This window comes from Echiichthys vipera (genome assembly GCF_963691815.1).
Source record: "Echiichthys vipera genome assembly, chromosome: 2".
Lineage (NCBI taxonomy): Eukaryota > Metazoa > Chordata > Actinopteri > Perciformes > Trachinidae > Echiichthys > Echiichthys vipera.
Genome location: NC_139827.1, coordinates 13701701 through 13714587, shown reverse-complemented (window position 1 = coordinate 13714587; position 12887 = coordinate 13701701). Strand labels below are relative to the sequence as shown.

The 12887-nt window shown below is 40.1% G+C and overlaps 2 protein-coding genes across 2 annotated transcripts; one reads left to right on the top strand and one right to left on the bottom strand.

Moving 5' to 3' along the window:
• LOC310956772 (ATP-dependent RNA helicase DHX15) lies at positions 1-8301 on the top strand. Its single transcript, XM_083927141.1, has 14 exons — positions 1-159; positions 1817-2159; positions 2349-2542; positions 2660-2819; positions 3018-3236; positions 3335-3502; positions 3652-3738; positions 3903-4052; positions 4223-4331; positions 4430-4621; positions 6611-6733; positions 7191-7381; positions 7573-7742; positions 7864-8301. The coding sequence occupies exons 1-14, from the start codon at positions 95-97 to the stop codon at positions 7979-7981; spliced, it is 2289 nt and encodes a 762-aa protein (XP_083783267.1). The 5' UTR covers positions 1-94; the 3' UTR covers positions 7982-8301.
• Positions 8302-9412: 1111 nt separating this feature from the next.
• Positions 9413-12887, bottom strand: LOC310953507 (solute carrier family 22 member 7-like; the record flags this gene model as incomplete). The annotated part of the gene is made up of 9 exons (XM_083922568.1): positions 9413-9623; positions 9766-9874; positions 10009-10223; positions 10395-10504; positions 10612-10735; positions 11678-11846; positions 12028-12182; positions 12274-12377; positions 12507-12887. The coding sequence occupies 9 exons, from the start codon at positions 12885-12887 to the stop codon at positions 9413-9415; spliced, it is 1578 nt and encodes a 525-aa protein (XP_083778694.1).

Sequence of the window (12887 nt, the reverse complement as noted above, 5' to 3'; positions counted from 1 at the left end):
CACAAGCACAGGAATCTGGAATCAAGTTCAGTTGCCCGGTAGAAACTGTGTCCGCGTCATTACATTAAATATAATCTAAAAATCGGTCCTAAAGATGTCCAAAAGACATCGCCTGGACCTTGGCGATGATTACTCCTCCACTAAGAAGAGGTCTGAAGGGTGAGTGAAGCTCCAGACTGAACCCGTCTGCTTTACCCAGTGAGGAAGCTAACTGTTAGCTCATGCTAACGGCCACCATGGATGAATAATAGATAAAACCTTAGCTGTTCTTTGTGTTAACTCTGGTTTCAGCCTCCACTCGACACCACCTGACTGCCCTCCGGTCCAGGGTTATAAATGTGTTGTGTGTAGCTACAGTGTTATTAACTTCATGTAGGTTAACTGTAGCTACCGAGGACGGCTAGAGCTAACAAACGTTACCTTCACAACTGAGGCACGTGTGTGTGTGTGTGTGTGTGTGTGTGTGTGTGTGTGTGTGTGTGTGTGTGTGTGTGTGTGTGTGTGTGTGTGTGTGTGTGTGTGTGTGTGTGTGTGTGTGTGTGTGTGTGTGTGTGTGTGTGTGTGTGTGTGTGTGTGTGTGTGTGTGTGTGTGTGTGTGTGTGTGTGTGTGTGTGCGCGTGCGCGCGCGCGCGTCACTCTATCTCGCTTCAGTAGCTTAGCTTGCTAAATTTAGCCACAAATTGGGGTCTTTGTGGGCTCTAACTCACGTTGACATGTTCAAAAACTCATTGGACAGTTTCGTTGTGACGTTAACGTTCTGTTTTAGTTTTAAAATTATTCTAGAGAGGTGTTCATTCAGTTTAATTGTCATATAAGGGGGTACTATGCTGTGGTTCTGTTGAATTGTATTGTATTGTCTATTATATGTTGGCCAAATATTATAAAACGCTTATAAAAAGATAAGATAGTCCATATCCTTTATACTTTAGTTGCATGTTTCAGTAGCAAAACAGGATAGTGCAAATAACAAAAGCATCAATAAGTGATGCAAAATACAAAATGTAATAGTGTACACAGTATGTAAACAATAAAACAATTAACAGTAAAAAAAGAACTAAAAAGGTTTAAACCAAAAAAACATATATTATAACTTTTGCAGGGGACGGATTTATTGCATTACTTAATTTGTCATCTGTAAAATGTGCCAGTGCATGAGTCCTTTTCTAAAAAAAAAAAAAAACACTTCCTTTCTAGGAATGTATATATATTTTAAGTTATGTGCTTTTGAAAAAAAACTAGTGACCAATTTCTAATTGTTATTAAATGTCAAATATCAGTATCAGCTTCAAAACTCCATTATCGGGCGGCCAACTGTACATTAGAGCATGATAATTCTCGTAGTATTGTCATATAGAACTCACCATATATTCTAGTTTTGTCTTGTAAACAATGTTCACATCAACATCCAAGTTGTACTGTAAATTTCGTTGTAGTGGTACAATGGCAATTAAGACAATTCAGTTCATTTCTATTCAATAATTAGGACCCTGAGTTCAGATATTTTTCACCTGCTACTTATTAATGTAGAAAGTCTGCCAAGATAATTCAACCAAATTGAATGAATATTTTGCGATCTTGTCAATGCACTGTGCTTTTACAATAGTAAGCATCCTGAGTTGTCTGATTAATGCTTGCAAGATGTTAATATGGAAAAGTTTCCCATCTCTGCTATTCATCCCACATGATGCGAACAATGCCAAACTAATACTTTTGCAATTTCAACAGCAGCACAGACAGAACATCAAGAAGTAGCTTCACAATGGTTTATTTTACATGAGAAATGTTTACAAAAAATACCCTGCCCTCATGTTTACAGGAGAGACAGAGACCGGGACAGAGACCGCGAGGACCGCTCCAGGGACAGGGACAGAGATAGGGACCGGGAAAGGGACAGAGACCGGGACAGAGATCCGAAGCCTGCTAGTATCCCGTCTAACAGCACGGTGCCCGTGCCATGCTTGCTACCCATCAAGCAGATGGCTATGCAGCAACAGATCAACCCATTCACCAACCTGCCGCACACGCCACGCTTTTACGAGATCCTGAAGAAGAGGTTACAGCTTCCAGTGTGGGAGTACAAGGAACGCTTCAGTGATATCATCACACGTCATCAAAGCTTTGTCCTTGTTGGCGAAACTGGCTCTGGAAAGACAACACAGGTCTGAAATGCATAAATCAGCCAGTTTGTGATGTGTTGGACACAAAATGCTTGTGTAATGCTTGTCGAAAGCTTTGGAAATACCAGCATATCCAGTATGACGGCACAGTGGTGCTACAAAGTAAATTTCTCTTTTTTTTTTTAAATTCTTTTTAACTGAATTAATTGCAACCTTTACTTCTATCTCCAGATCCCACAGTGGTGTGTGGACATGGTTAGGGGCTTGCCTGGGCCTAAACGGGCAGTAGCCTGTACTCAGCCCAGGAGAGTGGCGGCTATGAGTGTGGCACAGAGGGTGGCAGACGAAATGGACGTCATGCTTGGACAGGAGGTCGGCTACTCCATTAGATTTGAGGACTGCAGCTCTGCTAAGACTATACTCAAGTAAGTTAATATCTGCCAATACCCAATAACTTCTTTTTATAGGCACAGAGCAACCAGTCTTATTTGTTTATATCTATAATGTCTATATCTAACAAAGTATGTCTGCAATTTCTTTAGGTACATGACAGATGGTATGTTACTAAGAGAGGCTATGAATGACCCACTGCTTGAGCGATATGGTGTGATCATTCTGGACGAGGCCCACGAGCGAACTCTGGCCACAGATATCCTGATGGGAGTACTCAAGGAGGTGGTGCGGCAAAGACCAGATCTGAAGGTACGAGTTCATATTTTAATAACAACTGTTAATTATTTGCTTGCCTTTATCAAAGTATATGTTATGTTTTGCTACAACTAGTTACTTTACTAAATAGGGTGGCCAATTTAAAAAAAAAAGAAAGAAAGAAAAATAATAGACAATTAAAAACAAATACAAAGTGGAAAAACATGTACAAAGTTTTCCCTTTATGCACAGGTGATCGTCATGAGTGCCACGCTAGATGCAGGGAAGTTCCAGGTGTACTTCGACAGTTGTCCTCTCCTGACTATTCCGGGGCGTACACACCCTGTAGAGATTTTCTACACTCCCGAACCAGAGCGAGACTACCTTGAAGCAGCAATCCGCACTGTTATCCAGATTCATATGTGTGAAGAAGAGGAAGGGGACTGCCTTCTCTTCCTCACTGGTCAAGAGGTACGACTTGTGGCACTTGCATTACTGCTCTAGGAGAATACTCATTACAGCTGCATAGTTTTGTTCCGTCAACACACAAAGTCCAATATTTTTTTCAGGAAATTGATGAGGCCTGTAAACGAATCAAGCGTGAGGTAGATGACCTTGGACCTGAAGTCGGAGACATCAAAATCATTCCACTGTATTCCACATTGCCGCCACAGCAGCAGCAAAGGATCTTTGAGGCTCCTCCTCCAAGAAAACCCAATGGTGCAATAGGAAGAAAGGTACATTTTAAGTAATAGGACACAGATTTCACTCTAAAAGGACTCCTACATTTGATTAAAGTATGCATTTTATTTTGTGGATGGGTTTACGTTATACATCCATTTGCGCCTACTAATAGATATCTGACAGCATATCGCTTCATCCTCAGGTTGTGGTTTCAACCAACATTGCTGAGACCTCTCTGACAATTGATGGTGTGGTGTTTGTCATCGATCCTGGATTCGCCAAGCAAAAGGTGTGCGATGCGTTTAATTCTATTTGTTATATGGTGGTACGTCAGTGTTTGGATGATTTTTGTAAAGCTAATTAGTAGAAATGCAGATACAGTAGGTTTTATTATGGGCTAGTGGTCCCTTGTACATATCTTTCATTTAAACATGCTTTCAAATGCGTGTCCAGGTTTACAACCCTCGTATCCGCGTCGAGTCTTTGCTCGTCACGGCCATCAGTAAAGCTTCTGCCCAGCAGAGGGCGGGACGAGCCGGCAGAACGCGTCCAGGGAAATGTTTCCGCCTCTACACAGAGAAAGCCTACAAAACAGAGATGCAGGCAAGTGACGGTCATAGTTGTTGTCTTCTTCTCTTTTAGAGATTATGCAGTAGACAAAATAAAAAAACTTGATTTAGCGGCAGTTAAGCATGTCCTTAAAATTAATACACATTGTTTGCACATTCATGGTAGTTTTTGTCGTTTGTTAACATCGTTCAATGTTAATGCAGGACAACACATACCCTGAAATTCTTCGATCCAACTTGGGATCTGTTGTGCTGCAGCTGAAAAAGCTGGGTATTGATGACCTTGTGCACTTTGACTTCATGGATCCACCAGGTGAGTTGCTCTGCAGTAGTTCGATTGAATGCTAACTTATTTACTAATCCCTACTTGGTCCCGCCTCTCTGACCTTTCTGCCTGCTCCCTCTCTCCAGCTCCTGAGACACTGATGAGGGCCCTTGAGCTGCTGAATTACCTGGCAGCTCTCAATGATGATGGTGACCTGACGGAGCTAGGCTCCATGATGGCAGAGTTTCCTTTGGACCCCCAGCTGGCCAAGATGGTCATTGCCAGCTGCGAGTTTAACTGCTCTAACGAGATCCTTTCCATTACTGCCATGCTGTCAGGTAATGCCCAGGACTGGGCTGACATCTTCCTTGCCTTCTCTAGGCCAAGTCTCTTGAGGTTAAACACAGTATTACTCACCGGTAGTTTTGGGTATCAAGGCAGTTTTATTTTCATAGCATCAAATCATAACAAGTTATCCAAAGGCACTTTTCATATAGAGCTGGTCTAGACCATACGCTATTATTTACAGAGACCCAACATTCCCCCATGAGTGACGGGGACAATGAGAAACTCCCCTTTAACAGGTAGAGCAGAACCAGGCGGCTTTAGGGGGGCGGCCTTCTGCCTCGACTGGTTGGAAAAGTGTCCCAGCTAGTTTTGCACACATCATTGTAGAACACATGAATGACAGCCGTTCTATTAATCATACAAGTGATTTTTTTTATTTTTATTATTTTATCACGATATTAAATAACATTGTCTGCCATTTTTTCATAGCCATGCAGCCCCAATATGAACTCATCATCAAAAAGCCTTTTTAACCAACTCCACCTTAGTTTTGGTCAGAATACCTTTTGCTCTGGACGGCTTCATGTAAATGTTGCAGCAGTCCATTAAGTTTGCGTTGTATTTACCGTATTTTTCGGATTAAAAGTCGCTCCGGGGTATAAGTCGCACCAGCCGAAAATGCATAATAAAGAAGGAAAAAAAACATATATAAGTCGCACTAGAGTATATGTTGCATTTTTTGGGGAAATTTATTTGATAAAATCCAACACCAAGAATAGACATTTCATCTTGAAAGGCAATTTAAAATAAAAATAGAATAGAGAACAAAAGGCTGAATAAGTGTACGTTATATGACGCATAAACAATGAGCTGAGAACGTGCCTGGTATGTTAACGTAACATATTACGGTAAGAGTCATTCAAATAACTATAACATATAGAACATGCAATACGTTTACCAGCAATCTGTCACTCCTAATCACTAAATCCAATGAACTCTTCTTCCTTGGTGTCACTTCTGAACAACTCCGCCAACTCCAAAGGTAGATAATGCGCCACTTAGCTCAAGCATTGAGTAGCATCCAGCTGCAGACCCGGAGCACAAGCCCCTCACTTTTCGTCACTTCCGTCAAGCAAGGGGCTTGTGACAAGTGAGGGGCTTGTGTCAAGTGAGGGGCTTGTGCTCCGGGTCTGCAGCTGAACAGTATTGCAAGCATTAGCAGGTAGCATCTTTTTTTTCACAATGCACTTCTGCCATGACCAGCCCCCGCCGAATTTTGAGTGGTTGATATGTGTGTGTCTGTGACGATTGCTGATATACGCCTAGTCTCTTACGTGACTGACATAAATAATAGCCCAGGCTATTATTTGATATTTTATGGTAATATGTTAATATTTTCACACACAAGTCGCACCCCCGGCCAAAATATGAAAAAAAACTGCGACTTATAATCCGAAAAATACGGTACTTTTAGGTTACAGTTTGTAATGGACATATGTCCAGTATATTTCCTGGATAGTGATAGGGATTTTTCACCACCAAAGCAAGTGGATAGGGCAGGCACCACACAATATTTTTATACATATTCATCACATTTGTGAGAATTTTCTTTTCATTTAAATAATGGTTTCTGAATTTTACCTATTATAATTATGTGTAGTTATAATATGTAGCTTGGAAGTATTTTAATTATCTGCTCTCTAAAATGCCTAAGCAATATGTCTCAATAGGAAAACATTACATTTTTTTGAATCTTGAAAAGTCAAAACATTGCTGATGTCCCTAACACTTTGTAGTTGTGTGAAAACTCTTGTTTTACAGATGTGGTTAAATGACCCCCTCGCTACGAGCTAATAGCCATTACAGTTGGGAATGACCATGAGAAAAGACTGCAGCCCCCTTTGATAGAGCTTGTGGTCCTGCCCTGTCCCAACGCAGTGTCGAGTGCCCTAGCATCATAGGCTTTGCTCCATTTTTCTGTGAATATTTGACTCATCCCTATGGGCGGCTTTGTTGGGGCCCATACCAACGTTGTTTAGTCCCACAGTGTTTTGTCCGACCCACGGAGGCTAAGAAGGCAGCAGACGAGTCCAAGATGAGGTTTGCTCACATCGATGGAGACCACTTGACGCTGCTCAATGTCTACCACGCTTTCAAACAAAGTGAGTCTCAGAGATGCCCTTGTTTCAAGATTGAAATAATGAGCTGTGTCTAGCAGTTTTTACACAAGAAAGATAAATTACCCTGATTAAAAATTAGTATTATCGCCTTGTCCTTGTATTTTTCATTTGAAAAAACTAACTTGAGATGTCTCCATTCTCATGTCACCACATCATGCATGAACATACATCTGAGTTTAACAATCTGTTAAACTCGGATATTAGCAGATTGATGTGAAAACATTGTCAAACTCTGCACATATACCATTTTCTAATGTCAAACAACCCAGTAACAATAAACATTTTTTTAGTAGATATGAGGTTTGAGTTCTGCACCGTCTTTATTTTTTGCATCACGCTGCAGTCATTAATCTACATAAAAAAATATTGATTAGTGCAGCTTTAAATTAGTTGCCTGACACTTAACTAAATGTCTAAATCCTTGTTATACTTCTTCCAGACCACGAGTCTAACCAATGGTGCTATGACAACTTTGTCAACTACCGTTCACTCATGTCTGCTGACAACGTTCGGCAGCAGCTGTCCAGGATCATGGACCGCTTCAACTTGCCCCGTCGGAGCACGGAGTTCACCAGCAGAGATTATTACACCAACATCCGCCGAGCGCTCTGCACTGGCTTCTTCATGCAGGTGAACACAGATTATATGATAAAATAGTTCATTGGTAAAACACCCTGACATCTTTCATGATGTTTTTACAAGATATAAGTTATGGTTTCAATATAAGTATAACATCACACATGTTTGTTGGCGAACATCCCTCTATGCCTTGTAGAGGTCTACATTTATCTGTTAATACTTTTTTTTTTTTTATTCTCCAGGTGGCTCATTTAGAGCGCACAGGCCATTACCTCACAGTGAAGGACAACCAAGTGGTCCAACTGCACCCATCTACAGTCTTGGACCACAAGCCCGAGTGGGTGCTCTACAATGAATTTGTCCTCACCACCAAAAACTACATCCGTACTTGCACAGACATCAAACCAGAGTGGTATGTGTGCAGAGATTTAAACGTTTACTGACATAGGTTCATAAAGATAAATTGATATGATTGAGCTTTGACTGCACATCTTCTGACAGACTTATTCATTGTCTTTTTTCTTCTGTTACAGGCTGGTGAAGATTGCCCCCCAGTACTATGAAATGAGTAACTTCCCACAATGTGAAGCTAAAAGACAGCTTGAGCGAATCGTTGCCAAACTAGACAGCAAAGAGTATTCCCAGTACTGAACAACAGCCACGAAGTGTCCTGGAAAACATGTGTCTGTACTTTAGTTTTAGATATTTCTGTATCATTGTATCTTAATGTTTAAAATTTGGCATTTTGATTTTTATATTTTGTTTGAGTTTTGTTTCTTTTCCCCATCCATGTTAACTCTGTAACTACTGTAAGTGTAATGTCAGATGAAATTCAGCAGCAAATATTAGACCTGGATATAAAGATTTTCAAAAGGAATATCCCAAACCTGTCACTTGGATGTGGTTGACTTTCCTTAAGTGGATTGCTGAGTCATTAAAAAATATGCTTGCTTTGTTTCTTTAATAAAGGAGCTTTGACTTAATTTTTGTGTTTATAATGATTACTAAAATATGTTATTGCAAAAGTAGTGTGGTCCTTAATTGAGTGTTTTATGCTTTTGTGTTCAGATAGTACTGATTTGGCAGCTTAAATAATTTGCTTGAGTAAATATGTAAAAACATTTTTTTTTAGGCTGGTTTATGATAAATCAATACACAGGGCAATATCACTAGTGTTAAAAGTAGAAAATAGTACTACTGGAGCTCAGCTTGTGATGCGTTATGGAGTATTAAGGAAACAAAATCCAAAGCAAAGGGTCCAAAGCACTTTTCATAAAGATCCATTTTTTATTATTAAAAATGTGCACATTGAATATAATTCACCTTATAATAGTGGTTCCAACTGTTTAAGGTGTAAGTTATGAGATAAAATGTAGCATTTTTTCTGCCTTTTCACTTTTAAATGAGAAGTGAAAATAATTATTTGGGTAAACTAGAAAGGTTATCCAGGGTCATGAGCCAAAAAAGGTTTCTGCATAGTACCTTAAGTTTTTTCCCCCCTGTCAATACACTGTACTACCCTGTACTACTTGTGTATATTATACGCACTGCTCAAATATTCTATGTATACAGGGACATCTAGCGGTGAGGATGTAGATTGCAGCTAACTGAACAGCCAACTCATCCTCACCCCTCCCTTTTCAACTGTGTAGTAGAACCTGTGGTGGCGTACAGCTAACGTAAAAGCCATTGTCCATTCTGGGCTTTTGTAGAAACATGGCAGGTTCCATGGAAGAGGGTCTATGTAAAGGTCTCACTCTTAGCTAAATCAACTATTCTTAGTTTCAGGTGATCATACACTAATAAAAACATTACTGAATCGTATGTTCCATATCTGCCAATTAATCCCCTTTAATCCTACCCACTGGTCCTTTTAAAGAGCACAGAGTTCAATCAGATTGAACTCTGTGCAAAACTCCTGAAATTAACCAATATTTAGATACACCCTGAAGGTAATTCTACTGTAGGCATAAACTGAAAGTGAATTCCTACAAAATAGACCATACATCCCATCCCAATCATCAAAAATAAAAAATAAAACAACTTCTTGACTGAGTATGCACTGATGCCAGTGACTGTTCTCTACCACTGTTGTTCAATATCCTCTACGGTCTCTGGCAGGCACCTGTTGCGTGTCTCTGACAGCGTTCTAGCCACGATTCCCCCCAGTACAGCCACAGAGCACAAGACAACCTGGGGAAGTTCCTTCCACACCTCATCCAGTAAGAGAATCAAAGGAGCCACAGCTACACCAAGTCGAGCCATGAAGGAGTTGAAACCTATACCGTTTTGCCTAAAAAACAAAAAACAGAGACTGACTTTAGAATGATTTTTTATCACTCTTAGGTTAAAAAAAAGTGTTCAGTGACCTGTAGTGTTAATTTAGCCCCCCCCCCCCCCCCCCCCCCCAAGGAAAAGAAAGCATGCATAGTTACCTTACTACAGTGGGATATAGCTCAGAACTGTAGAGCACAATAGTTGCAAAGGATGCTGAAGAAAAGCCTTTTCCAATGACTGCCACCACTGTTCTGACAACAGACATATCTGAAAACAAGACATCAGTAACTTAGGGAAGTAGTTGTTAAATTTAAAATTACTAATATGTCAGTGTGTAATATTCTTGTTTCTGAAACAGTTATATTTTAAAATGACAAAATAACCTAAACCTGAATGCCTACCTTTAGGCATAACGATGTTGATTCCAATACAGACGCCAGCCATAAGCAGAGCTCCCACCTCAGTGGATCGTCTGCCTATCTTATCCAGTAAGTAGTAAACTAATAGTTTGGCTGGCAGCTCAATTATAGCATAGGTAAACTGAGTGAGGTAGATATTGAGCCCGAAGCCTGTGATGTTGAAGCTGATGCCATAAAATGCAGTTGCCACGCAAAACCTAGTATAGAGGAAGAGAGAGTGGAGACTTATTATATCAAATTGATAGATTTAGATACAATCAGAATTATTTACCTGATCTTTCAAAATGTAAAACTGACTCTTTGACCCAGAAGTTATACATCAACATATTTTAAAACCTAAAATCTGTGATTGCATTGGGAATACAGACCACAGTGTACCAGTACGCAGGGCCAGTTTCCTCATTTTGGGTGTTCGTATCAGATCGATGTACGAATAGGGACGATCTCTTTTCTCAGTCACAACGATAGTGGAGAGTGTCTGAAAGAATGCAAAGCAGCATTGTTCTCAACCACAAGGATTAATAACCACTCATACTGCTTTTTGTTAGTTTTCTTGATTCAACCATCATCTGGAATATAGCTTACCTCTGTTTTAAGTGTGTGAATTAACTCGTCTGTTTGGTTCATCTTGGCACATTTTTTCAAATACATCTGAGCTTGCTCCAGCTTTCCATTGGCAATGAGCCACCTGGCTGACTCTGGCATCCACCTATTGTTGAAGGCAAAGATGTTGATGTTTTTACTCCTGACGTATTACATGGGAACGAATTATTTGTGTGTTTACATTAAAAACACTTTAATGAATAATATGTACCCAACCTAACCCCAGACGGGTACAGACACTTCACAAAAGAAGCGTACAAAGGCGAAAGAGATGTAGATCGCACACTAAACACTGTGAGCTACCAAAAGAAAAGAGATAGAAATTAATGTAGCAGAAGCAGATGGAAAAATGTTTTTCACCCCTGTCAAACGCGAGCGCCTACATTAACCGCCAATGAAACATAACCAGATTTGATTATGCTAGCAGCAGCTAACGTGGCCTCAACCTAATTTTTTCTAACTCCACATTCCCAGATTCTTGCAGTATTTAGCTAAATAAATCTGCCTTAAGTGACATCACTTTTTTGTTATTTTTATTTTTATTCGATTTTCCCCCCAGTAAAAGTCCAGCTAAATACAACTTGTGATATCCACAACCTGCATGATAACATAATCATAATTCTACTCTTGGCGAAAGGCATACATTATGGTGTTACCAGTTTACTGCTTTAATAATACAGCCATGAGAAGAATAGAGGAAAAATTAAGTTACTCTCTGAATTCCCCTCTTATCGGATCCTATCAGGAGTTGTCTAAAACCTTTTGAGCAATAAATACATATTGTCATTATTTCCAGTCCGATTTAGTCCATTGCATCTTAGTTGGCTGTTGGATTATGTCGTGCTCTTGATTTTGCACTCTACCTCATGCTAAGTATTCACTTGCACATTTGATCTTAAACTGTGATAGTTAAAACATTGGCCAATAACATTTTTGAGAGTTTGCAATATTAGTGTGCAAACTAAATATCCCCCCCCCCCCCCCCCCCCCAATGTTTATGCATGGGTAGAAAGCCTTAGACTAAAAGATCTGAGCTTTTGAGTCGTACCTCCAGGTGATGATGGCCAAGGTCAAAGGTGAGGTGACACTAACAATTAACCAACGCCAATCAGTCACAAAGTAAGCTATAGCTGCGAATACTGCGTTCCCAAATGTCCAGGATAAGCTGTCGATTACTCCAACAAGTTTCCTGTGCTCGATGTCCACCCATTCCACACCTGCAAAGAATAAAAACTTTATCACTTTGCAAGGATCAAAAGTCAGAGAAAAATGTTAGTACAACACTTTTTGAAATCTTGTTTTATTGTCTGTAGACCCACATTTGGTAGCCTAGGTTTCTGAGGTGAATTCAACATGATACAGGGTATGCTTAAAACAGAAATTTAAATATATTATTACTCAGGACTGTTGAGACAATGATGATGCCGGTGATGCAAAACCCAGTGAAGAACCTCAACACTGCGAACATCAAATAGGATGTAGAAAAAGCACTTGCAACAGCAAATAGCATCCCAGACAAATACGACACCAGCAGCATGATCCTTCTGCCAAACCTACGTCAAGACAAAGTCAAGTTCATTTTACTGATTGGTTGAAACCCCAGGTTATAAACTGAACGTCAAGAAAGTAGCCAAACCGCAATACCTGTCACTCAGACTTCCAAAGGTTATTGCTCCAAACATCACTCCAATGAAGAAGATGGTAGTAGTTACTTTGTTTTTCCCTCTTCCATCACACACCAGGTCCCACTTATAAAAAACATAAAGAAAAGATTCACTCTTGTTTGAGGACACGAGTCCCTCAAAGTTGTTAATGAAGGTGAACGAGTACTTTTTATTTTGTTTGATGTTTTATAAAGGACAAGAAATGAAGGTCACCTCTGAGGTCAAAGTAGTCTTGAAGGTGGTGTTGTCGTACACCCATCCGTTTTGGCACGGCACTGTGGGCAGTTCAGTCATGTTGGAAGAGTTGAACAGCAGATGATACTGAAGCTCTGCAAACATCCTGCAGGAATTTGGAATCCCATCCTCCTGGACTGGAATACTAACAGCAAGCCTCTGTGCCTGGGATAAGTTCCTAAAAAGACCACCATCATCCAGAGAGCTGATGTCGCAGTGGTGAGAGGGAACAGCTGCTATAAAGTTGTTTAGCATGAAGTGGCAGGGCATTGTGAATCGGCCAATGAAGCTGATTACAATGACCATTATCTGAAATCTTCCAAATCCATTAATATCGGCTAGAATGTTCTCGAACTTCAT